Here is a 27,689-nt window from a genome sequence, read left to right on the forward strand (position 1 = left end):
GGTCCTGGCCTTCTTTTCCTGTCTTGTTTTGCGTTTCTCTCCCCTTGTCCCCTTGACTTGAGTCTTTCAGAACTTTGTGTAGTTCTGCATGGTCTTTCATGGCCTGTATTAGTTATCATTGCTGTGTCACAAATCACCCTAAAACTTAGTGGCTTACAACAACAAAGACTTACTATCTTACAGTTTCTGTGGGTCATAAATTTGGGAGCAGCTTAGCTGGGTGATTCTGGCTCAGGGTCCTTCATGAGTTTGTAGTGAAGGTGTCAGCTGGGGCTACAGTCATCTGGGGGCCTGACCGGAGCTGTAGGATTCACTTCTCAGATAGCTCACCCACAGGGCTGTCGGTCGGAGGTCTCAGCTCTTGCCGTGTAGACCTCTCCATAGGGCTCCTTCCTCACAATAGGGCAGCTGGTTTCTCCCAGATGGAGTGACCCAAGAGAACAGATGGGCAGCTGCAGTGTATTTTATGGCCTAGCCCCCGAAGTCACACTCAGTCACCTCTATAATATTCTACTTGTTACATAAGTCAGTCCTATTCAGTGTGGGAAGGGACAACACAAAGAGGCGAAGAGCATGAGTCAGGGGTGGTCAGGGACCATCTTGGAGGCTGGTGAATACAGGACCTTTGCACAGACTATTCTCTCTGCCTAGAATGCTCCACATCACACCCCCCTCACCTTTTGGGAAACTTTACCTATTACCTTTGCCTCCTTCTACCTCCCTCCATTTTTATTGTAGTGTTTTTCATACTGTGTTGTAATAACTTCTAGGGGCAGAGACTGTTTTTAAAGATAACTATTTCCTTCAAAATCTGACACAAAGTAAAAACTTGTGGAATTTAATTCAGGGAACGAGGGTTTAAAGTGGGGTAATGGCTGTGAGTGGAGAGGAGTAATTGCAGACTACCTGACGAAGGTAGAACCAACAACTTTTCTAATCAGTGGAAGTGGCTGCAAGGGAGAGGATGGCCAAAATGGTCCCTGTTCCCTACGGCTGCTATAACATGTTGCTACAAACTCAGGGGCTTAAAAACAATACACATTTATTATCTTACATTTCTGGAGTTCAGGAGTCCAAAATGGGTTTCACTAGGCTAAATCGAGGTGTCATCAGTGCTGCATTCATTCTGGAGGTTCTAGGGAATTTGTTTCCTTCCCATTTGCAGCTTCTAGAGACTGCCTGCACTCTTTGCTTCATGGCCGTCTTCCATCTTCAACACCAGCAATCTTGGGCTAAGTCCTTCTCGTGCTGCCATCTTTCTGGTTCTTTACTGTCTCCATCCCCCACTTATAAAGGACCCTTGTGATTACATTGGGTCCACCCAGATCATCCAGCATTATCTCCCATCTCAGGATTAGCTGATTAGAAATCAGCTAATTCCATGAGCAACCTTAATTCCCTTTTGCCATGTAACCTAACACATTCACTAGTTCCGGGGATTAGGATGTCAACATCTTTGGGGGGCCATGAGCTTGTCTACCACAATCCCCAAGTATCAGGTTTGTGTAGTGAAGAATGGTGCCATGAATGAAAGCAGAGATGTCAGAAGAGGGAATTAGGAAGGACATCCCTGGCGGTCCAGTGGTTTAGACTCCACCCTTCTACTGCAGCGGGGCGCGGGTTCGTTCCCTGGTCGGAGAAGTAAGATCCTGCAGGCTGCACGGTGTGGCCAAAAAAATTTTTTTTTTAATTTAAGAAGAGGGAATTATGAGATAGTAGCTAACATTTAGTGAATGCTCGCTCTGTGTCAAACACTTTGTATATACTAGTTAATTTAATCATGACAACTTTGGATACATTGGCAATGGACATGATAGTGACCCTCCCCACCAGTGGTAGCTCCATGAGGGCAGGGACTCTGTTTTGTTCACAGCCGTCTCCTGAGCATGAGAACAGGACCCATTGCACAATAGGAACTCAGTAAATATTTGTTGAGTGAATGGGTGGTTAACCATGTCTTAGCTTACATCACCATACGAAATACCACAGAGGCACTGGCCTAAACAACAGACATTTATTTCTCACACTCTTGGAGACTGGAAAATCCAAGACCAAGGTACCAGCAGATTTGGTTCCTGGTGAGGACCAGCTTCCTGGCTTTCAGGAGGCCACCTCCTTACGTGGTCAGGGAGAGAGCTCCAGCCTCTCTTCTTCATCTTATAAGGACACTGATCCCATCATGGGTGCCCCACCCTTGTGACCTCATCTTAAGCTGATCACTTCCCAAAGGTTCCACTTCCAAATACCATCACATTGCAGGGGATGGGGTGGGGTGGGGTTAGGGCTTCAGATTATGGATTTGGGGGGACACAAATTTTCAGACCATAGCAGACTGTATGCAGGAGGTTTTTCTTATCTTCATTTTCCTAGTGACGTCCTGAGGCCCAGGGGATGTGCATATCTAGTCCGACACCACAGAGCTGGTAAGTGGTTCAACTCTCCCTCACCCCCAGACCTGGCTCCTTCCCTTCCTCATTCTGCAGCAGAGAAGGTGGGACTGTGTCCACTGTGCTGAGGGGGAGAGCTAAGGGTGGGAGGGACAGGACGAATATGTTCTGAGCACCTTCTGTGTGCGCCAGGTCCTGATACGAGTCCGGGTGACTGATCCCAAGGCACTGGAAACTGGTATGTGACCCGGAAAGACTACGGCTCAGAGGCCGAGTCACTTGCCTGAGGACGTGAAGTTGGCGAACGATGGAGGCATCACAGCTTCTGCTCCCAGGGTCACTGTGTGTGTTCTCGGGTTTGCTCAGCCCTTTCAGATTGGGTTGGAGTTTCCTGTGGCTGTGGTAGCAGATTACCATAAACTAGGTGGCTTAAAACAGAAATGCATTGTAGGGCTTCCCTGGGGGCGCAGCGGTTAAGAATCCTCCTGCCAGTGCAGGGGACACGGGTTCGAGCCCTGGTCCGGGAAGATCCCACATGCCGTGGAGCAGCTAAGCCCGTGCGCCACAACTACTGAGCCTGTGCCCTAGAGCCCGGAAGCCACAACTCCTGAGCCTGCATGCCACAACTACTGAAGCCTGCGTGCCACAACTACTGAAGCCCACACACCTGGAGCCCATGCTCCACAACAAGAGAAGCCACTGCAATGAGAAGCCCACACACAGCAACGAAGAGTAGCCCCCCGCTCGCTGCAACTAGAGAAAGCCCATGTGGAACAACGAAGACCCAACGCAGCCAAACATTAAATAAATAAATAAATAAATAAATAAATAAATAAATAAATAAATAAATAAAAAGAAGAAATGTATTGTCTCACAGTTCAGGAGACCAGAGTCTGAAATCAAGATGTCAGCAGGATTGGCTCCTTCTGGAGCCTCCGAGGGAGAATCTGTTCCCTGCTTCTCTCCTAGTTTCTAGTGGCTGCCAGCAATCCTGGTTCCCCGGCCTGTAGACCCATCAGTCTATCTCTGCCTCTGCTGTCACGTGGCTTCTCCCTCTCTCTTTGTGTCAGAATCTCCCTTTCCTTTCCCTTATAAAGACACCAGTCACTGGATTTAGGGCCCACTGTTGTCCAGTCCAGTCTTGTCTTAACTAATTACAGCTGCAAAGACCCTATTTCCAAATAAGGTCATGTGCTGGGGTCCCTGGTGTATGTCAATTCTGGAGGGACAGTAGTCAACCTACTACACTGTCCCACAGGCTGCTTCCTGCGTCTGCCCGGAATGTGGGCTCCCCTCCCCACACGTTCAGCCAAAGGCACCAGAAGAGTGGCTGGAGTCCTCAGTGTGCACGCATGTGCACAGACACACACCTACCGCGGCCTTCCTCTTTCTCTTCCATGGCCCCTGCTGGTGTTCCCGTAATACCTTTCTCACTCCCCATCTGAGCTGGGGAGTATATGCCCCACCCTACCAGCAGCTGTGGAAAAATACTTTGAGAAAGAGTGAGTGCTGGTAGGAGAGGAAAGAAGGGGTCTTAGGGAGCTTGGCTGTGGTTTCGCTCGGTAGAACCCCCCCCATCTGTCCCAGACATTTAGGGTGTCTGGCAGGTGGAAGCCAGCCACCTCTCACCTCCACCCACCCCGTGGCCTCCTCATCTTTGTACTGCCCGAAGCAAGCCCAGGGCTGACCAGGCAACCAGTGTTTGGGAGGTTGAATTCAAACATCTATTAATCAATGCATAAGTCAATTCATACAGCTAGAGAAATTCAGGGTGTGGTGGGAACACCTTGCCGGGGCCGGGAAGTCCTCTTTGATTGGAAAGCAACGTCCAAATTAAGACATGAAGGGTTGAGGGGGTCGGGTCAGTGCTCAGCCAGAGGATGGCATTTTTGTTAACAGCACCTGGATGGGTCTGTTGGGAGTATGAAGGGGAGAGAGAGAGAGAGGGAGAGAGAGAGAGGGAGAGGGGGAGTGTGTGTGTTTGGGTGCGTGTGTGTGGCAGAGAGAGAGAGAGACTCATGGTGATTGTGCTGCTTGGCCACGTTGGAGAGATGCCCTCGCCAGCTGGGACCAAGGGCAGGGACGCACCTGGGGAGATGGGGAGATGGGGGTGGGAGCCGGATGAGCAATTGGCCTTGGCCTGTGCGTGCAGAAGTGCAAGCGCTGCCCGTGGTACCCACCAGGGGGCAGTGCAGCCGCGCGCACAGCGAAGGGCCTAGGAGGCTGTGAAGGCAGCCTCCCGTGCAGGCAGGAGAGGGTTCTCCTGGGTTGCTGCTCTCGGCTGTTGGGATATTTCAGTCAAGCTACCAGGGCTGACGCTGGGCTGCAGAGACGCTGGGCCCCAGGGTGAAGTAAGATCTGTGCTCTGTGGGGGGCCCTCAAACCCAGGTTCCAGAGAACGGGTTTAGCACAAAGCTGGTGATACTTCCTGCAAGTAAGGAGTCCACCTTGAGCCCTTGTTCCTGTTTAAAATTGTCAGCTAATAAGGACCTACTGTATAGCACAGGGAACTCTACTCAATACTCTATAATGGGAAAAGAATCTAAAAAAGAGTGGATATATACATATGTATAACTGATTCACTTTGCTGTTCACCTGAAACTAACACAACACTGTAAATCAACTATGCTCCAATAAAATTGTTATTTTTTTTGGAGACACATACCATGAACTACATGAGTGACTGCATAACCAATTATCCCAACATTAAGTTATAACAAAAACAAACATTTACTATCTCTCAGTTTCTGTGTGTCAGACACTGAGCAGGGGTTTGGCTCAGCAGTTCTGATTTAGGGGCTGTCATGAATTTCAGTGAGATGATAGCTCAGGATTTTGAGTATGAGATCTTGTTAGGAATCTCTAAGCCTCAGTTTTCTCATCTGTAAAATGGAGATAATGATAGAAGTTACTCATAAGGCTGTTATGAGGATTAACGAAATAATCCTCACATGGCAGAGACTGCCAATTGCCTACCTCAGGGACAGTTCCCTCTTCTTTCTTTGTGATAGAAGCTCCAGTGTTTAGCTGTGAAGATGGATGGCTGTCTGGAATAAAAGTCTACATTTTCCTTTTCTTCCCCAGTCAGTTCTGTTTGAAGAGACAGAAGTAGAACTGGTATGTGGCAGCTTTCAGGAAACTTCCCATGATGTCACCCTGACTGGGCTAAGGGATGCCCTGATAGCTGGTAAAATATTATTTCTGGGTGTGTCTGTGAGGGTGTTTCTGGAAGAAATTAGCATCTGAAGTGGTAGACAGAGTAAAGAAGTTTGCCCTCACTAATGTGGGCAGGCTTCAACCAATCCCTGGAGGACCTGAATAGAACAAATAGGCAGAGGAAGGACAAATTTGTCCTCTCTGCTTGAGCTAGGACATCCATCTTCTCTTGTGCTCAGACATTGGTGCTCCTGGTTCTCTGGCTTTTGGACTGGAACCAGCTTATACCATTGCCTCTCCTGGCTCTTTGGCCTTCAGACTCAGACTGGAACTACATGACCAGCTTTCCTTGGCCTCCAGCTTGCAGACGGCAGATCATGGGACTGCTCAGCCTTTATAATTGTGTGAGCCAATCCCTCATAATAAATCTCTCTTTCTCTCTCTATCCTATTGTTCTAATTTTCTGGAGAACCTGATTAGTACACTTCTTTTAAAAGCAAGTGATATCTCCATTTGTTTCTTTTGTGTTACTCTTCCTCTATTTGGCTTCCTGGAATGTGGATGTGGTGGCTGGAGCTCTGGGTGCCATCTTGGAACATGAGGTTAAGCATCAAACCCTTGGGATGACAGAGTGGTGAATTGGAAGGAGTCTGGGTTCCTAAAAGTTTTGTGGAGCTGCCATACCAATGCTGGACTGCCTACATTATACAGAAATGCACTTTTACCCTGTGTTTAAGCAACTGTTACTTGGATTTTTGGGGTTTTCTGGGTCATGCAGCTAAGCTGAACATCCTACCTGACTACACCCTTAGTAAATGCCTGGTAGTCAGGAGGTGCTCAGCACGCTGGTAAGTGTTTTGAATATTCAAAGCTGGGGTTGGAACAGCCAACCAAACCTCATAGCCTGGATGTGGGGAGTTAAGGGAACAGCCAGGATGGTGGGGAAATAGCACTGGGGTTGGGAGACCTGGGTCATAATTTCAGCTCTTCTCTCAGCCTTCATTTTATTTTCTGCGAGACTGGACTAGCTCCAATGTTTTCAAACTTTTTTTTTCAGCAGCAAAAATTGTCTTTCACATGGACACGAATATACAAAACAGATGTAAGTGGTACTTTGATCCATGCAATCCTTTTGGGTCCATCCCCAAACTGCCTTGGGGTGGCTCCTGAGGCTTCCAAGGAGTGTAATTAGAACCACAGAGAACTGAGTGCCTCCCCAGGTTGTGTCCTAGAGCAACAGTGTGTGACTCTAAGATGCTGAGCTGGGACACTTGTTCATGCTCTCTAGAATGAGCAGTAATCTGGGGTAAGGGGGGTGTCAAACCTTCGTTGTCTTGGGTTTCCCGGGGCCTCCGACTCTAAGTTTGCTGAGGACGGAGCCTGTAGCTTTATCTTACAGTGAGGGAAACACATGAATTCATCATTAGCTGACCTCAAGAGTCTTTCCCTTTGCAGTTCTAGGCCGTGTATCACATTGCAATCACCAGAAGTCAGTATAAAACCGCACAACTCAGATTGGGACTTGAACACACTGTCTTTTAATTGAAATCACACACCTGGTCTCAGAACTTAGTGAAGCTCAGGTTCTTTATGTCTTGTCACAGAAAGAATTCAGTGAGAGACAAAGTGATAGGTAAGAAGTGGATTTACTTAGAGAGATACACATTCCATAGGCAGAATGCAATCCGTTTCAGAAGGTGAGTGTGGCCCCAGGGCATGGGGTTGTCTCAGAAAGTGACAGCGACGAGGGAGAAACGCACCCCACAGACAAAGTGTGGGCCATCTCAGAGGGCGAGAGGCCCTGAAATATGGGGTGGTTAGTTTTTACAGGGGTAGGTAATTTCGTAGGCTAATGAGTGGGTGGATTATTACAACTATTTTGGAGAAGGTGTGGGGATTTCCACAATTTGGGCCACCGCCCACTTTTTGGCCTTTTATTGTCTGCCTCAGAACTGTCTTGGCGCCTGTGGGTGTGTCACTTACATGCTGATGTGTTACAAGGAGCGTATAATGAGGCTCAAGGTCCACTAGAAGGCAAATCTGCTGCCATCTTGGGCCTAATTGTTTCTGACCAGGTTTCATCGTAGCCTCAATGGCTATGCCATTCCTTTAAAGGTTGTGCCCTGTCCCCTTCCCTCCTGTTTCAGGTAGACATCATCAAAAGCAACAGGAACATGTGAAGTTTTATTTTGCTGGTGCTGCAGGATTGGAAATGTCAGTTCCCTCTAGCCACCTAAGCCATGGATGAGGGAATTAGGCCATGGATCAATGAAATGAGGACAAAGACATAAATCTTTTATTCAAAGTTGTGTGTTACAGACTGTGCTGTAAAGTAAAAACGTTGCTGTGAAATACAAACATCTTGAGCTATCATGGTCCCTGTTCATTGTTGGGGTCAATAACAGTGTACTTGATTGGGTTGTGTGAGGACAGACATTTTTGTAACCCACAAACATTCAGTGAATAGGTCATCGACTGTTTCTTCTTTAATGATCAACTGCGGGGCTTTTGTGTTTTTCTTATTGAGTTGAGAAAGCTTTTAGTAAGGAAGTGAGCCCTCTGAATTTGGTGTTTACTGCTATTATTATTTAACATGCAAATGTTTGAAAGTTTTAAGTGGTCATATTTGTTCATCTTTTCCATAAAAATTGCAAACATCCCTGTGTGTGCCAGGCATCCAGGCACAGCTGTCTTTTTAAGTCCGTTTCAAGCATTAGTTTATTGAATTCTCACAGCAACGTGAGGTGGGTACTGCTATTGTGCCCATTTGACAATCAAGGCAGTGGTTCTCAGCCTAATTCCCACCTAGCCCGCCCACGGGATGCCTTGCGCCTACAGCTTCCAGAGGCCCACAGAGGCTAGTTTTGTCAGCAGATAAGGTAGGGGTTCCCCAGAGAAAGAAAACCAGGCGTGACTTTCTTGACATAAGAAGCCACTTTTGGCCTAAGCTATTTTGTGATTTAAGCCTGGCCACAGCGCTTGCCCTGAACAGGTCTCAGCAATAAAGGTCTTAAGGGAACAAAAGAACAAACTGTTATCAGGCAAGAAAAGTAACATTAGCAAAGATAACAAATCAGTTGTAAAGACTCCCAGTTCTGTATCAATGGTAAGGACTAGCCTGAAGCACTGTCTTGAGCTGTTTTGCAGAATCTAAACCCCCCTCAGGCGCTCAACCACCAGACGAACTGGAACCTAAAGGATGACGCTGCTGACCTTTTGGAACCCTCGTGATTTCAAGCAATTAAAGCTTGGCCGCCATCGCCCAAGCGCCTTCATGAATATGCATGTACCCTTAGCCTAAAACTTCCCCAATTTTGCTGTTTGGGGAGATACTGCTTTGAGAAAGATCCCAGGTATTCTCCTTACTTGCTGCAAGTAATAAATCCTTCCTTCTCTGACCCTTCGGCTTGGTTGTGTCTTTTGGCTCGACGCCTACCAAGAAGCGAACTCAGTGTTTCCGGTAAGTTTCCTTTAAGGATGGAAGCATGTGAGCATGTGGTGGGGAAAGACCTTGGGGCGAGGTGAGGGGCGCAGAATCTCAGTGTCGGGCTATGGAAAGTGTGAAAAAGCCTTGCAGGAAATTCCCAGAAGCCCAACAGGATGTGCTATCCTGAGAACCAGATAGGTTCTGAAACCTACCTATGTTCTCCACTGGAAGAACAGTGGAGAAGAAATGTTCATTAGAGCGCTTTTTTAATTCCACACTTCCAGTGCCTGAGCCTAGAGTCCAGGATAGCACCTCCCAATTCCTTTCAAAACCATCCCCAATAGAAATGCTCTTGCTTTCAGTTTTCCCCGGGATTATGGGCCAAGCAGCTGTAAGCAGCCCCTTGGCCCAAGAGCCTCTTTATACTTTAACCTTTACACTAGCTCAATTCCTTAGGCTTCTGCAATATTTACCAAGGCCTTTGTTCTGCTTGGCTCAGCATGTTGGTTCTTAGATTAAGGGAAGGGAGGGAATGCAGAAAGAAAGGAGGAGCAGTCAATAATAGTGCAGAAATAAAGCAGGGTCCTGTTTCCTCCTCAAGGGATATGCATGACAAAATCTTTGAGTTCTGCAGGAACTAAGACTCCCACCCAGCTGGAGGATGGTAACTTCAGGCTGAGCACAAGCGTCCTGGAACACGGCCCTGTTACCTCACCACCAACACATCGGAAGAAAGTCCGCACACACCGCGGAAGATAAGGAAGACTCTGACCCCCTCCCCAAATGATTAACTGCGATGAACTTCCACTTTCTCCCTTTAAAAAATGTTCATGGTTGAGCAGAATCTTTGGAGTTGGTTCTTGGAAAGGAGTCCGCCTTCTCCCCAGGTTGCTGGCCTCCTGGATAGAGCAACCTTTCCTTTCCAACCGACACTTGTCTTCTGAGTATTGTTTTCCAACGGTGAGCAGCTGAGCCTGAATCTGGTAACACAACCACTGGATTTGGCAAGCTGGCTGTGGAATAGAGACTGGAGCTCCAACTTGAACTTGTAGAGTTCTGGCCCAGCCACTTAGCTTTGTTAGTTTGGAACTAACTAACAAAGAGCTTTGTAAACGACAAAGAGCTGTGTGTAAGAGCACAGGCTGAATATTCATGGTACGCTTCAATGTGCAACTGAGCAGCGCCCTACAGGGCCTTCCCATGTACAAAAGCCTTTCTGTGTCCCCTGTTTCTGGGTTGTAGGGAAAAGGATTCTGCCTCCCAGACCTTCCCGGAGTTCCAAAGGGCAGATTCAAACAGCTACTAGTTAGGGAACTGAGGGATGCAGAAACAAAGGAAAAGCAGTTAAGAAACAATAGTGTAGAGGTAGAGGAAGTCCTAGCTCCTCCTCGGGATATGCATAACAATCTGATACATTTCCCCACCCAGGTGGAGGATGGTGACTGAGACCTAGATCGGTTGCAACCAAAAGGTTGATGACTGAGATTCCTGGACCACCACCCAGTCACCTCACCATCAACCAATCAGAAGGAAGTCACACACCCTGCAGCCATCACCCCACAGCCATCACCCCAAATGTTGCCTTTAAGAACTCTTCCCAGAAAATCATCAGGGAGTTTGGGTCTTTTGAGCATGAGCTGCCTGTCCTCCTTGCTTGGCCCCTGCAATAAACCTTTCTCTGCTCCAAACTCTGACATTTCCATTTGTTTGTCCTCTCTGTGTTGGGCACACAACTTGAGTTCAACAACAAGTGGATGACATCTCAAGCTGGTGACAAGTGGCCTTGCTGGTGTAGATGCTGAGGGGCATTTTGGGCCACGCTCTCATTTGCAGCACCATTTAGTGACTGTGCAGATCCCTCCGAGTCAACTGAACATGTCTGAGCACGTTTATGAACGCCCTCACTGGGCCCCTTTCTAGGCCCCCTTCTCTCCTTCTTCTAAAACACATACCACCTGCACTGAATACCTCCCTCTGTGCTCTGACACTTCTGTTCCCTTTGCCCAGCATCTCTTTCTCCCTTCTCCACATTTTCACCCTTACTTCTACTTGTCCTCCAGGACTCTGCTCACCTCTAGGAAGCTTTCCCTGACAACTACCCCTCCCGCCCCCAAGGTTGGCTTTTGTGCCCTTCCTCTGTGTTTCTGTAGCGCTTCTCTTTTCCTAGCATGGGGTATATCGCACTGTATCCAACTGTCTTTACCACAGGGGGAGAGTCTATGTCTTGTTCATTTCTTCTACCTGCAGAGCCGCTGGTCCTTCCTAACATTCTAGAGTCACTGAATATTCAAACTGGAAGGGATCTTAAATATTCAATAGTATCACACCTTCATTTTACAGAAGAAGAAATGAGTCCAGAAAGATTTAGTGACGAGCCCAAAGGCCACCCATTTACTTGGTAACAGAATTGAGCCTGGAACTCATGTCTTCTGAACACATATCCTTTTTTCCTGCCAAGTGGAGTCAAGGAGGCCAGGGTTTGAATGCTGGCATATCCCTGAACCAGTGGGGTGACTTTGAGCAACTTGCTTTACCTCTGAATGTGTTTGCACATATGGAAGGTGAGAATAATGATCCTGAGACCCAGCATGGCTGCCGTGAGGATTCATTAGTCTGTGGCAAGCAGAGAGCTCAGCACTTGGTATGGAACAGGGGTGAGGTTATGGAATTCAAAACGAGACAGCTGTAGTTATTATCTTACATGGCTGACCTGCACCCGTCATACAGATGTGGCACCATTATTTATATTGTGGGTCACCCTCTTCCATGTAAGCCCCATCAGGGAAGGTTTATGTCCAGCTCGTGGCTGTATTCCCATAGCTTAGAATAGTTCCTGGCACATATTAGGTGCTCGGTAAATGTTGGTTGAATGAATGAGTGAGAGGGTCACCCGGAGACCCCATGGGGTGGTTAGATATTGGTGGCCAGTCTAATGGCCACTGGTTCAGGACTTTTTTTTTGGCCGTGCCCCCACAGCATGTGGGATCTTAGTTCCCCAACCAGGGATCGAACCCATACCCCCTGCAGTGGAAGTGCAAAGTCCTAACCACTGGACCACTAGGGAATTCCCCAGGACTTCTTTTCTGCCTTAGAACCTGACTAGTCTGTGTTCCAAAAGAGCCTTACCTCACCCCAAATCAGAGGGCCCCAAACATTTCCACCAAGCACCCTTTGCCAGGAAAAGTTATTTTTCTTGAAGAGAAAGCAAGAAGGGAGAGAATGCCTTGTCTTACCCTCCAGTGACAGACAGAGCCTAAAACACACATGCCTACATGGCTCATGTTCTTGGGAGAGACACACAGTAATGTGGCATCTGGAAAAAACCCAGGTCAAGACAAATTTGTGACAGTTCCTTCTCTGTCAATGAAGTATATAACAAGTAGTCCCATCCAGTTTCCTGCTTTTTCTTCTTTCCAAAGAAAACTGAAAAGAAATTTAAAGACACCTGGGCAAAAAAATTCCTAGTTCATAAAGCAGCATTTCTCCATTATAAGTCTCTATGATGATGGAAATGTCCTATAGCCTGCACTGTCTGGTACGTTAGCCACCAGGCCCACGTGGCTATTGAGCATTTGAAATGCAGCTGGTGCAAATGAGGAACTGAGTTTTTTATTTTGATTAATTTGATTTAAAGAGCCACACATGACCGGTGGCTACCATGCACGGTGGACAGTGGACAATGCAGATAGACAGAGGAGGGACAGGAAGGGAGGCTCAAACAGGGGTCAGACCCTGGAAGTCTTGACCAGAAAAGTCTTTCTGTGCTTTTTAACATGGGTGCATTGTGATCAGCTTAGAGCAGCAAATGAAGTCACGTTCCTTTTAATATTCAAACCACATGACTTTGAGCCCTTATCCCACCTCTCTTTCGTCTCTTGCACAGGGGTTCCTCCCTCCTGGGAAATCTCATAGTCTCCTTGAGGGCTTCTTTTGCCCAAGGGTCAGTCGTGATTACTCTTACCTCCAGGAGGGAAAACCAGGAATTCTGGTTCTTTGGCTGCTGCCACCACCTTGGCCACTAGGTGTCACTAGTGGCCACACAGCCCACCTTCAAGCAGAAGGCAGGCACCAGGTTGGGGGTCTGGGGACAAATAGGGGGCTGGAGGTGGAGAAGAAGTCAGCTTCTGGAGGGGGTGGAACTCAGGCTCAGGAACACAGTAGAGGCACCAGATCACGTGTTGATGTCAGGGAAATGTACACAGGAAGCAGGAAGCTGTATTCCTTGTCTGGTTGTCCTAAGGGAATCCTTCCTACCTACATCCTGCTGAAAGAAGAGGCTTTTGGAGTATGTACTCTCTTGCCTAGGTGGACTTCAGTAGGCAATCCCCCTCATAAAACAAAGTCATCTGATGTATGTGCTCATCTCGCTGTCTGAGCGCTTCATCTTCTCTGTGGTCAATGTAGAAGAGAGAGGTTTCTGGCAGCGGGAGAGGTGGACAGACATAGGTCCTGGTCCGTGTGCCACCTCCCACTTCCGGTGTGATTCATGGGAGCAATTCGACTCCCCGAACACCTGTACAGGAGAGAAAATAAGACCTGCCACACTATTCTGCTGCTTTTGATTTTCTCTCCGAGATGAGATTTTAGTTTCCTGACAACTCATTGCCCAGCTTACTTACGGGGCTCAGCTCTTGCTAGTTGACTGACTACTAGTTTGAGGGTTATTAATGTAGGCGGGGGAGAGCTGAACTTTCTCTCCTGGTGAGATTTAATGACACTTAACCCCAGCCCCAACACTGAATTCAGAGAGGCTGACCTCCAACCAGCTACTTCACTGGGTATGTCACTTATTTTGCATATGAGGAAACTGAGGCTTAGCGGAATTGAGGGCAGTATCTACCTTTCAGATGGTGTGATGGTCATATGCCAGCTTCGCTGGGACCAGGGGTGCCCAGGTATATATTTGGTCAGACATTACTCTGGCTGTTTCTGTGAGGGTACTTTGGATGAGGTTAACATTTAAATTGGTAAACCTTGAGTAAACAGATTGCCCTCCACAATGTGGGTAGGCCTCATCCATCAGTTGGAGGTCGGAACAGGACAAAAAGACTGGCATCTCTTGAGAAAGAGAGAACTCTCCAGCAGACTGCCTTTGAACTTCATCACAACCTTGGCTTTTCCTGGTTCTAAAGCAGACGGCCTTTGGAGTTGAGCTGGAACTTCAGGTCTCCTGGGTCTCCAGACTGCCAGTCTACCCTGCAGATTTTGGAATTGCCAGCTTCCATAGCTGCGTGAGCAAATGCCTTATAAAATACACACACACACACACACACACACACACACACACACACACACACACACACACACACACCCTATTGGTTCTGTTTCTCTGGAGAACCCTGATTACTACATATGGCCATGAGGGTTAACTGAAATTACAGTGTGAAAGTATCTAGTACGGTACTCCATGCATTGTAGGTGTTCAATAAATGCTACTTTGTTTTCTAACCCTCCCAATTCTCTCGGTCAAGCATTAAATAGACACGGAAGGACAGGAAGACTACTTCGAAGCTGGGCCTAGGAATCCACAGCTGAGTCTGTTTATGTTGCCCACTGTCAATGGAAGACCTGGTTTCTGTCAAATTACTCCCAAGAGGCGGACTCTCCCAGGGCCCCTCCCTCCCCCACCTGGCTCCAGTCTCCCAAGCCTTAGAATAAGAAGGCACATGGCTTTCTTTGTTCCCTGGCACTAATCGCTTCTGGGTGAGTAACAATGGGAAGAAGAAGATTCCTTTCTTCTTCTGCTCCTCAACAGTCTTTATGAAGCCACACGTGTATTTGGAGCCTGAAAAGTGTGGAGGTGGGTTCATTATGCTTCCTTAGATTCATAAGGCCTCTTTTCATCTGAGTTCTCCTTACCAGTTGATGGCAATTAGAATTATTTTTAGCATATTTGAAAACTTGCTTTTCCCTATTGCACTCTGGAAATCAAAAGTGCTTTGCTACTCTTATTTTTCCTATATATGATTAACATTATAATTTTAAAAACCCACTTACACTATTGCATTTAGGTTCTTTCAAAATACTTTATTATTCTCATAGTTTGGCACATGTGTTACTTAGAAACATGCATGTTAACATGTGTTAATTAGAAAATGCAGCATAACAAAGTACTGTAAGATTAGCAGTCTCCAACACCATCTATTTATTATCTCCCAGCTGTGTAGGTCAGAGGTCCAGGCATGGTGTAGCTGGCTTCCCTGTTCAGGGTCTCCTAAGACTGAAATCAGGTGTCAGCCAGGCTTTTTCATCTGGAGCTCTGTGTTCCCTTTTATGCTTATTTGGGTTGTTGGTAGAATGTAGTTCCTTGTGGCTGAAGGACTGAGGATCCTGTCTCCTTGCTGGCTGTTGGCTGAGGGCACTCTTAGTTCCTAGAGGTTACCCTCAGCCCCTTGACACTCTACCCTTTCCCATAGGAACTCACACTCTCAGGCTTTGAACATCTCAGAGAAGGGCTCAATTCCTTTTAAGGGCTCAGGATAATCTCCCTTTTGATGAACTCAAAGTCATCTGATTAAGGACCTTAAGTACATCTGCAAAATCCCTTCTGTCATATAACATAATGACAAGAGTGATATCCTTCACATTCACAAGTCCCACTCACACTCAAGGAGAGGGGATTATGCAGAGTGTGGATACCTGGGGGCAGGAATCTTGGGCACTGTGTTAGTTTTCCAGGACTGCCCTAACAAGTACCACAAACTCGTTGGCTTAAACAACAGAATCTATTGTCTTGCAGCTCTGAAGGTTAGAAGTCCAAGATCAAGGTGTCAGCAGGGTTTGTTCCTTTTGAGGACTGTGAGGAAGGATCTTTTCCATGCCTCTGCCCTAGCTCCTGGTGGTTTGCTGGTCATCTTTGGCATTCCTTGGCATGTAGAAATGTCCTCCACTCTGTGCCTTCTTCTTCACATGGTTGGTCCTTCTGTGTGTCTGTATCCAAATTCTCCCCTCTTATAAGGACACCAGTCATATTGGGTGCGGGGCCCACACTACTCCATCATGACCTCATCTTAACATCTGCAATGACCCTATTTCTAAATAAGGTCACATTCTGACTGGGGGTTAGGATTTCACCATATGAATTTGGTGGGGGTGGGGAGGACACAATTCAACTCATAGCAGGTGCTATCTTAGAATTCTGCCTACTACAGCCTAAATAACATTATCATCCTTATCATCGATATTCAGTGGTTCCTTTTATGATTCTCCTGAAAAATGCCCCAGATTTACAATATTTTATATATTCCAGTTCCTTTGTCCTTTTTTCCATCAACTGGGATAAGAAGAATCAAGGATGTGGGGGTGATTGCCCTGGTCATGGAAATCACATTTGGCTCAAAATTCAAAATTCCAGTAGAATCAGAACAAGGGGGCTTGAGGTTTCCAATCCCCCTTAGTCCTGGAAAGATCCAGGGAGACTAACCTTTCTCAGGCCACCACTAAAGTTTTCTGCAGCTGCTCTAGGTGTTTTTTGTCTTACCAACTGGTAACCTTGAATCACTGTTGGGTTTCCCCTTTTGGAGTGGGTTGGGATGGGTCTCTTCAGGCTACCACAAAGGCCATTCATCTGATTTCACCGGTTGGCCCTTTCTCCCCTCTCTGATCTAAATCAGGGGTTGGCAACCTATGGCCTATGGACCCAGTTGGTCCACCGCCTGTTATTGTAGTGCTCTATGAGTAAGGTATAAACTTTTACACTTTTAAATGGATTAAAAAGAAAAAAACAAAAAGAGAATAATATTTCATGACATTTGAAAATCACCCAAAATTCAAATTTCAAGTGTCATTGGAAGACAGCCATGCTCACTTGTTTACATATGGTGTATGGTGGCTTTCATGCTACGGTGGCAAAGTTGTGACAGAAATGGCATGGCCCAGAAAGCCTAAAATATTACCATGTGGCCCTTTATAGAAAAGTTTGCCAACCCCAGTTCTAAATGGTGATGTTTGTTAAAGCATGTTCCTAGACCCTCCGTTTTTGTTTTTGTTTTTCCTTTTATACTCTTTCTTGGTGACCCCATCTGGTCCCATAAGTTAATTGTCTTCTGTATATCGATGGCTGTACTGAGCTACAGACTCATATATCCAATCCTTCTTTTCTTGGATACCCAATCTTTTCCATCCTGCAGCCCCCTGCCACCCATCAAGCCATCAGCAGGTCTGGTTGATTCTGCTATCATAACAGCTCTTGAACCCATTTTAGATCTCCACCGGCATTGCCACCACTGTCACCCAAGCCAGCACTCTCTTGCCTGGACCACCACAATGCCCTCGTAATGCGCCTCCTGTCTTGCCCCCTTATCTAATCTACTCTCTACATTGCAACAATCTGTGATCTTAAAACTCACTTTACATCATGCCACTCCCCTGCTTTAAATCTAATGTCGTTGCTCACTGTTCCTAGAAAAAAAAATCCAAATTCCTTGCTGTGGCCTCCAGGACCCTACAGAATCAGGTCCCATCACCTCTCCATTCTCATCTTGCGCCACTTGCCTCGCACTCACTAACTGTAGTCACAGTCATTTTCTTTCAGCTCTTCAAATCTGTCAACCCCTTTCTCAGGGCATTTTATTTTATTATTATTTTTTAAAGGTAGGAGAATTTTTTTTTTTTAAGATTTATTTTTATTTATTTTTGGCTGCGTTGGGTTTCGTTGCTGTGCATGAGCTTTCTCTAGCTGGGGTGAGCGGGGGCTACTCTTTGTTGAGGTGCATGGGCTTCTCTCATTGAGGTGGCTTCTCTTGTTGCGGAGCATGGGCTCTAGGCCCACGGGCTTCAGTAATTGTGGCGTGTGGGCTTCAGGAGTTGTGGCTCACGGGCTCTAGAGCACAGGCTCAGTAGTTGTGGTGCATGGGCTTAGTTGCTCCATGGCATGTGGGATCTTCCCGGTCCAGGGCTTGAACCCGTGTCTCCTGCGTTGGCAGGCAGATTCTTAACCACTGCGCCACCAGGGAAGCCCACCTCAGGGCATTTTAACGTCCACCTTCTGGAAAGTTCTTCCACCTGCTCTACCCATAACTGACTCCTCCTCATTTCTCAGGTCCCAGATTTCACATTGTTTCTTCTACAGTCTTCCCTCACCAGCTAGCCATAGCAGCACTCCACTGTCCCCATTACTCTCTGCTTGAACACATTGCTTCTTTCCTTGTTGAGACCCATCAACATTTGTCACCACTGGATTTATCGATCTACCTTTTTGGGGTCTCTTTCACTAGGACATAAGCTTCAAAGGGGCAGGGAGTCTGTCTGTCTGTCTTCTCCATTGAATCTTCAGTGCTCAGCATCATGTTATTCATATAGTAAGTTTGCAATAAGTATTTATAGGAATAATTAATGAATGGGAGGTAGAGGTGGAGGTGGCAGTGGTGGTGGGGAAATACTTCAACAGGCTAGAAACATTCTTGAGACACTGAAATGGAGATACTTTTTTTTTGGCCATGCCAAGTGGCTTGTGGGATCTGAGTTCGCCAACCAGGGATCGAACCCATGTCCCCTGCAATGGAAGCACAGGGTCCTAACCAACTGGACCACCAGGGAATTCCCTGGAGATACTTGATTTCTTTAACACTTTTTATGGTTGCCTAAGAACCTCAGCACTGGGTTTCAAAGCATTGGTCATCCACCAACTCATGGGTCACTACTCCCATATCCCCAAAATACCAGTGTTGTCCTCACTGAGGGTGGAGGTGCTCTACCTTCCACCATCACTTTTTTCCTTTGAAAAAAATTTATATTTTAAGTAAAACACATACAGACAGCAATACAAATGTGTAAATTAAAGAATTGTTCCAAGGCAATCACCTTTAGGTTAAGAAATAGACCATTGCTGCCACCCCAGAAGCCCACCTAGGTCCCCCATTCCAACAACAGTTCCTGTCCTTTCTCCCCCGGCAGGTCATCAATATCCCGCATTTATAAAGAGTTTTTTCACTCAAATGTGCCTCCATAGACACTACGGTTTAGTTTGGGACATTAAAAAAGCTTTGTTATGCCTTTTAAGTCTCTTCCAATCTTGTATCTTATAATCTGGAAGCTTCCCTGCTATCTCTATTTTCCTTTAAATCTATCTGTGGAAGAACCTGGTCCATTTGACCTGTACAGGTTCCCACAGTCTGGATTTGCTGATTGCATATTCATGAATGTATCACCAAGTTCTTTCATATTGGTAGCTGGATCTACAGACTGGCTTAGACTCAGGTTTTATTCCCTTGGCAAAACTACAGGAGGCAGATAACGTCTGGTCATCTTTCTTTTTATGATGTAAGCAGCCATCAATACTTAATGCCTATACCTAGTAATTCATTGAGGTTTGCAAAATGGTGATATCCTATCACTTCTTTTTCATTTAATAGTTGGAGTACTTTAATAAAGAGAAAATCCCCCTCATCTACTATTGGTTACCCAGTGATAAAGATCATATAAGGAAGGCAGGATAAATCTTTGATTCTTCCCCTTTACCTACTGCTTTTCAAGGTTAAAAAATTGGTTCCTTATCCTCCAGAAAGGACTAGATGTACGTAATTATGAACTCATGGATTTAAACATTTGATGGATTTCAAAGCCATTGCAATTATTATCACTTATACTCAATTTGTTCCATCTTTGGCCAGTGAGAGTCTCTTTAAGTTGGTTCTTGAATTTTTCTAACATGACCCTAGCTATTGGTCGTTTCCTTGTTTTGCAGTAGGACAGTATGTTGTCCTCTCATACATTTCCTACCCAGACCCAGACTCAGCCATTACCCGAAGAAGCACTGTTTACTTATCTTTATTTTAGTGAGATGTACTTCGAAGCCTAATCCAGGTTCTAGGAATGATCCCTGCTAGTGGCTTGGTCATTGTTTCTAAGCCTTTTCAGTGGACAGAGCTAGTGTACATTTGAAAGTCATGAGAAGGACTGAGAATTGCTCTCTGAATATGGTCCATAATAAACAAAGTTTTTAAGCCCTTGTTGACCTCAGGTTTCCCAGAATCATTCTCTACAGGAGGGGGTATCAGCTTTGCCGTATGAGCCCAACTCTGGTCTTAGTGATGGTGTTCTACTGACCTAAATTCTTCCATTGCAGCTTTGGTTAAAAATAGCACTGCTTCCTTGGTCCCTGCTCTCAGTTGCCACCTGGTTGCCACACAGAGACTCATGTGGAGGCTGTGTCCCCTCCACAGTGAGGAAGTCATCCCTATAGATGACTTGAGTGTCCCCAGGGTCTGTTTATCACCTGGTCTTATGCTACCAAATATTATCTCCCACTGGCGCACTGGACCCTGCTCCGTCTTGTCCTGCTACCCTGTTCCTACTGCCCCTCAGTGCTTTCCCAGCTGTTCTCCAGGACCCACCGCCTTCAAGACTGCATCAGGTCTCATGAAGCCTTCTTGGACTATTTAAGCCTCCAGGTACTTCAGCTTTCATATCTGTGAAATGGAGAAAATTGAACCACCTGACCAAGTTGTGAAATTTAAATGAGTTGCTACTATAATTAGGCTTTAGCACAGCATGTTCTCAAATTTCAGCTTTTATCTTACTCTAGCCCAATAGTTCTCAACCCAGCTGCATATTAGAAACATCTAAGGAGGCTTTTAAAAGCAAATATTGATGTTTTGTCCCTGCCCCTGGAGATTCTGGCTTAACTGGTCAGGGCAATTGACAGTTTTCAAGTTCTCGAGGTGATTCTGGAGCAGGAGTTGGCAACTCACACTGGCAAACTGCCACCTCCATTATTCCCTTCTGGGTCCTGTGAGGTGAGATACTCCTGTGACATTTTAATAAATTTTTGCTGACTCGACATCAAGCTTGGCTCTGTTACTTGAAACCGAGGGAGGCCTAATGAATGCAGGAGGAATCTAAGAAAAATTACTGGAGAGATCTAGATCTTGGGCAACTCTGGAACTGAAGAAGCTTCCCTACCCTCAGCCCCCTAGAGGCCACATCTGCTGTGGTGACTGGCGTGCTGTTTAATGCTGTCTCCTCTTAGAGAACCAGCTGCTACTTGATTTAATAATACATTAGTAATACATATTCTTTCCTTATCACATTAGCTCAACAAATTTAAGGGAAAAAAAAATCACTAAAATTTGTCTTTCATACTTTTCCCCTCTTGCCTTTGAAACCAACTACTGCAGCTGCTAACAGAGGCTTCTCTATGTAGAATGTGTTTTGTCCTTCTGGAGAAGACAAAAGAATTATTAAAAGGGCAGGCAGCTGCTTGTAATGACAGGAGAATGCGAAGCGTTTGTCAGCATTCACTCTTCTCTCCTTCCTCAGTTGAATCGCCATGGTCTTCCTCTTTATCCCTTTTTGGCTCATACTGTTCCCCGTCCAGGAATGTAGGGGCCTTCACCCTGCCTGTCCTGCATCGTCTGTGTTAAACCTGCGTGAGTCTCACCTCCAAGACTTTGAGCAAACCTAACAGCTGATAAACTCTACCCTGACTTATGAACACCATCTCCCTTTCTTTCACAAATGCTCAGATCATGCAATGTTCTAACAGGGATATTTGCACAACAGTTTTGCACGATGGGGATAATGACAGAGTCTACCTCATGAGAGTGTTGTGATAATTAAATGAGATAGGGCCATGGGTTTCAAACTTGGCTGCACATTAGAATCACTGGAAGAGTTTCAAAAATCCCATTGTTGAGCAGCACCTAGATGTGTTCAGTCAAAATTTCTGGTTGTGAGAGCCATTCGTCAATATTTAAAAAAAAATCTCCCTAGCTAATTCCAATGTGCAGCTACATTTTGGAGTCAGCGAGATAGTACTTGTTTATAAGTATTCAGTAAATGGTAGCTGTTTTTATTATTATAATTAAAAATGGAGAATTATCCCAGTTTAACAGACTGCTTAAGGGCTTAGTAGGACCCAAATTCATTTTTTAAAAATACATTTATTAATTTATTTTTGGCTGCATTGGGTCTTCATTGATGCGCGCAGGCTTTCTCTAGTTGTGGTGAGCAGGGGCTACTCTTTGCTGTGGTGTGCAGGCTTCTCATTGTGGTGGCTTCTCTTGTTGCAGAGCACGGGCTCTAGGCACGCGGGCTTCAGTAGTTGTGGCACGCGGGCTCAGTAGCTGTGGCTCGCGGGCTCTAGAGCGCAGGCTCAGTAGTTGTGGTGCACGGGCTTAGTTGCTCCACGGCATGTAGGATCTTCCTGGACCAGGGCTCGAACCCGTGTCCCCTGCACTGGCAGGCGGATTCTTAACTAACACTGTACCACCAGGGAAGCCCTTCATTTCTTCTTTAATTCATCCATCTAACAATAACTGAGCGTTTACTACCTGCTAGGCTCTGTGCTAAATTACTCCTCTCCGCTTGAAAGTAAAAAGATAGTTACTGCCTTCAAAATGAAATTCAAGTTCTTTAGGACAGTCTTCCCATGCCCCCAACCCCCCTTCTGTGCGCTATCACCTGCCAGGGCCATGGCCCACATGCTCGTGAGCTCCAGCCACTCCCAACTATTCATAACGTTCCAGGCCCTTTGTCTCTGCGCCCTTCTCCATACTCTTCCTTTTGCTTAGGATGCTCTTCCCACACTCCTTCTGCCTTTTTCTGTGTCTTCCTTCATGATGTTTTTCAGGAGACATGTACTACTTTTTTACAGGCCAATGATAAAAGAATCCTAGTAACAAATGTTACTGGTAACAAATCCTAGTAACAAATTTTTTTTTCCCATAAATGTTAACATACAAATAGTAGGTTCCATCCAAGTGAAGGCCTAAGGTATAAATGAAGATTTCACAAATATTACAAATACAGACAGGTGGTAAAAGAATTAAATCAAATCATCACACAGCAATAATAGCAAAGCCCTGTTGTCACACTGAGCAGTTATATTACATGAATTCTGTCTTTGTTCTTGGCAACTTTAACAGTTCATGAACATTAAGTATAGTAGCAAATATGCAGTGAAGATATTTCTTAAGATCTTATTTTTTCATTCTTTAATATTGTTTTTGGGTTTCCTCATAGATCCTGATGCCCACAAGCCAGCCACCTGCCTGGATGTTAGCTGGAGCCCTGAATTCTTACCAGGTCTGTATGGACTTGGCTCTTTTATGAACAGTGGGTTGGTGACTGTCAGAATCTGGAGGTGGCATGCAAGCACGCTCAGATACCTCACTCCATTTCTCACAGCCTCTGATTATGTCCCTGAGTAGAAGTAGGCAGTAATTCTGTAGAAGGGAACAAACCACAGGGGGCTCATTTCTGTGATGTGGGGGAGAGTCTGCCTTTCAGGGCTGCTCTGCAGATAGGTTAAAGAAGTGGATTTCCAGAGAATGCAGTTTCAAAAAGTAATTACTTAATGGTTTGAGTTCTTTAGAGAATTATAGGCATGTGCCTCAGACTTCAGAGCAGGAGGTACCCAGTTTCCTGTCTGTTACTTAATAACAGAGACATTGCTGCTGTCAAAAAGGCAGTGTTCTGAAATGTTCCTATTAATATAGCCCAAGGAAGAATGATGTTTTATTCCACGGTACACTGAACAGTGAAGCATTTAAAGGCTAATCACTGCCCAGCCACAATAATCTGTGCATTTCTTCATTCACTTATTCATCATTTATTTATTGAGTGCCACACTGTGCCAGGCACCATGCTGGGTGGAGATATCAAGATAGATAAAACACACATACACCTCCCCATGTATCAGTTAGCTCTGGCACTGTAACAAACACACCAAAACACAGTGGCTTAAAACAAAAACTATGTATTTAGTTTACAAGGCTCTGGGTCAAGCATTTGGGCCGGGTTCAGCTGGCCAGTTCTTCTGGTCTTCGCTGAATTTACTCAGGGTCTGTGGCCAGCTGCGGGGTCAGTCAGGGCTGGCTGGTCTGGAGGTTCTCAGCTAGGATGGCTCGTCTCTTCTCCACATGCCTCATCCTCCCGCAGTCTGGCCTGGACTTACTCACGTAGGGTCTAGGCAGATAACAAGAGAATAAGGGGAAGCCTGCCGGGTCTCTTGAGGATTAAGCTTTGAACAGACATAATGTCCTTTTAGTTATTCTGTTGGTCAAATCAGAACAAATCGACTTACAAGGCCAGGGAAAGGTGAATACCTCTTGATAGTCATGGCCAAGAGACTTGGCAACAGAAGGGGGAATAATGATGGCTAATTTTTGCAGAGTCTATCTCACTGCCCTTTATAGCTCATAGTCTGCGGTCAGAGGGATAGAAAATTGTGATACGTGCTACTAAGAAATTGTTTCTTTCTCTTCCTCTCTTTCCCTCCATCTCTAAGTAACATTTTTACATTGTACATCAGGGAAATCTAGTCACTCCAGTTAAAACACTTCAGCGAGTCAAAGGTCTGGCGCAGTGCTGCTATTATACATGAAAAAGCAGAAATGTTACAAGGCAGTTGGAGTGATCAATGAACCTCATGACCACCAAGCTGTTGGTCATATCACACACTCGATTCTATGATAGCATGTCTGCCTTTTAAATATATTATCAACATACAAACTGTGCCTGGGTTTTGTTGAAACACACTGTATTGCTGCACACACACATATTTCTTCAACTAGAGGCAGAAAATCATCTTGTTAAAATGCATGGTGTGAAACCAATGAAAATAAAGCCATAGCCAAATCCATAGCCATAAAATGGATCTTTTAACCGAGGACCTTTTTTTAAATTCCATCAGCAAGTAAACACCTGTCAAAATATGCGACCTCAACGCCAACACCAGATGCATCTAATTAAATCAATTTCCAGCTCTTGCTGTCCGAGAACAGCTGTGTGTAAAGCACGTTTCCCCCGCTCCTTCCCACCACGTGAAATCACTGAGGGGGCAGAGAAAGCCCCGGGTGAGTGGGTCTCAAACTTGTGTGCATGAGAATCACCTGGGTAGGGGTGGTGTGGGGCATAATTCTTGTTAAAAATGATGTCCTTTTACTCTACCCTTTCCCCTCAATCTTGGTAATTTCTCCCAGGAAATCTGCACACAGGTGGTCAGGATCACTGCCTTTATCTTAGAGCAGTTTTCCTTCCAGGAACTTTAAAAAAATGAATTAGGACCTCACGCTTCATCTCTCTATGTCAGGCAGAAAGTACCAAGTCTCTGCCAATCTAGTCTTCTCACGTGGACTAAACTTCCTGGAGAACTTGAGATATGAACAGCACTAACTCACTAACCAGAGACCAAAATGCCTTTCAAAAAATCCAATTTGCCGCAAAGGGGAGCGAATGCAGCTGTGACTTGTGGATGGGCACCTAGGGCTATTGTTTGAATTTCCTCTAAAACTGTAGATCTATACAGTCTACGAGTACAAAGGGAATTTGGGGCCACTTAGTTAAACTCCATTTTATGGGTAAAGAAACTGAAGTCAAGTGTCTTCTCTAAAAGTAGCAGAGATGGGGCTAAAACCCAGGTCTTCCCATTCTCTAAAGTTAGTTTTCTTTAAAAATGTGGAGTCTGCAGTGCTCCGTCTGAGAGTCCTTTGGGTGCATGTTCTCTTGTGAGGCAGCCAGCAGAGTGGGGGAGAAAGGACACCCCAAGAGTGTTCTTAGTGCCCCTTTCCGACAGAATTGGAGTTAGGTGACCTGGGGCCTTGTGATTCTCCAGCCCCAGTCCGTGTGTGGGATGCAGCAGCGTGGTGTGTGTGTGGAGGGGGGAACTTCACGCTGAGTGTGCACCGAGGTGCTGTGGCGTGTTGCCTGCCACGGCCCCCAGCCTCCCTCTGTTCTGGGTTCTGTGAGGAGGCAAGACAGGCCTCCCTGCGAGAGTTTCACACCTGCTTAGAGTCCGCCCCATGCTGACTACGCTGCCGCTTTCCCCATTTTTCCCCCGCGGCAGACATCACTAATCCAGTATGACAGTTCTTCCAGCAGAGCCAAAACCTGGTTTCAGCATCTTCCTCAAATTAGCTCCGTGGGCAGCCACTTCAGATCATCCAGTCAGCGGGAGAGAGGAGACTAGTTTGCAATCCTGCTTCTGAGTGATTTGGTCTAGAAGTAATTCTAAAATCGACATCCAGGGAATAGGGCTTACAAGACCTTGGGGAGGGGGTGAGGGCAGAGTCAGAGCTATGGAACACTGTGGCTGTGGTTCAGGGCTGGGTTCCCCCCCAGCAGCCCAGGTGTTACATGCCGACCTCCACATGGGCATCGCTTCCCACTGATTCTCTTCTGGTCCAGTGTGTGTGTGTAACAAAGACCCAAGATAACCAGCTGGAGCTGTGGGTTCAGTTTGCAGCCATAGAACACAGTGATCCCACTGATGGGGCTCAAACTGATGTCCTTGACTTTCCTGGTGTGATTCTTAACCGAACAAGCTACCCTGTGACCAACAGAGAGAATAAAGTCTTGTGACTCAAAGTGTAGTCCAAGGACCAACATGTTGGCCTCCCTGGGAACTTGTTAAATCCACCTCCTAGAGAAATGGAAATAAAACCAAAAATAAACAAATGGGACCTAATGAAACTTAAAAGCTTTTGCACAGCAAAGGAAACCATAAACAAGACCAAAAGACAACCCTCAGAATGGGAGAAAATATTTGCAAATGAAGCAACTGACAAAGGATTAATCTCCAAAATATACAAGCAGCTCATGCAGCTCGATATCAAAAAAACAACCCAATCCAAAAATGCGCAGAAGACCTAAACAGACCTTTCTCCAAAGAAGATATACAGACTGCCAACAAACACATGAAAGGATGCTCAACATCACTAATCATTAGAGAAATGCAAATCAAAACTACAATGAGGTATCACCTCACACCAGTTAGAATGGCCATCATCAAAAAAATCTACAAACAATAAATGCTGGAGAGGGTGTGGAGAAAAGGGAACCCTCTTGCACTGTTGGTGGGAATGTAAATTGATACAGCCTCTATGGAGAACAGTATGGAGGTTCCTTTAAAAAACTAAAAATAGAACTACCACATGTCCCAGCAATCCCACTACTGGGCATATACCCTGAGAAAACCATAATTCAAAAAGAGTCATGTACCACAATGTTCATTGCAGCACTATTTACAATAGCCAGGACATGGAAGCAACATAAGTGTCCACAGACAGATGAATGGATAAAGAAGATGTGGCACATATATACAATGGAATATTACTCAGCCGTAGAAAGAAATGAAATTGAGTTATCTGTAGTGAGGTGGATGGACCTAGAGTCTGTCATACAGAGTGAAGTAAGTCAGAAAGAGAGAAACAAATACCATATGCTAACACATATATATGGAATCTAAAAAAAAAAAAAATGGTTCTGACGAACCTAGGGACAGTATAGGAATAAAGACTCAGATGTAGAGAATGGACTTGAGGACACGGGGAGCAGGAAGGGTAAGCTGGGACAAAGTGAGAGAGTAGCACTGACATATATACACTACCAAAAGTAAAATAGCTAGTGGGAAGCAGCTGCATAGCACAGGGAGATCAGCTCGGTCCTTTGTGACCATCTAGAGGGGTGGGATAGGGAGGGTGGGAGGGAGACGCAAGAGGGAGGAGATATGGGGATATATGTATACGTATAGCCGAGTCACTTTGTTATACAGCAGAAACACAACATTGTAAAGCAATTATACTCCAATAAAGATGTTAAAAAAAAAAAAGTCGAATCTCAGGCCTCATTCCCAGACCTACTGAAATAGCAATTCAAACCTTAACATATTTTAACAAATCATACAGGTGACGTATATGCTTGAGAGTTTGAGAGGCATTGGCTTAGAAAGTCACTATGACTTCAAACTGATTAGTATTTGAAGTGTGCTGGACTCCTTG

At 45.7% G+C, this 27,689-nt stretch overlaps 1 protein-coding gene and 1 pseudogene across 4 annotated transcripts in view; one reads left to right on the forward strand and one right to left on the reverse strand.

The window, feature by feature from the left end:
• ACER2 (alkaline ceramidase 2) overlaps nt 1–14,229 on the forward strand; it is a 51,540-nt gene extending 37,311 nt beyond the window's left edge. The window contains exons 6-7 of one of the 3 annotated variants that reach the window (XM_082468052.1): nt 2,371–2,423; nt 10,399–14,229. In XM_082468052.1, the coding sequence (XP_082324178.1) occupies nt 2,371–2,423; nt 10,399–10,412 (67 nt within the window). In that variant the 3' untranslated portion in view covers nt 10,413–14,229. Of the gene's footprint in view, nt 1–2,370; nt 2,424–2,579; nt 7,796–10,398 lie in introns of those variants that run through there. The other 2 variants (XM_082468051.1, XM_082468054.1) reach the window with 2 other exon arrangements.
• LOC309663710 (cytochrome c oxidase subunit 6B1 pseudogene) overlaps nt 1–27,689 on the reverse strand; it is a 523,800-nt pseudogene that overhangs the window by 185,055 nt on the left and 311,056 nt on the right. The gene's annotated exons all lie outside the window — the stretch shown is intronic.

This window comes from Balaenoptera physalus, assembly GCF_965194825.1.
Source record: "Balaenoptera physalus genome assembly, chromosome: 7".
Classification (NCBI taxonomy): domain Eukaryota; kingdom Metazoa; phylum Chordata; class Mammalia; order Artiodactyla; family Balaenopteridae; genus Balaenoptera; species Balaenoptera physalus.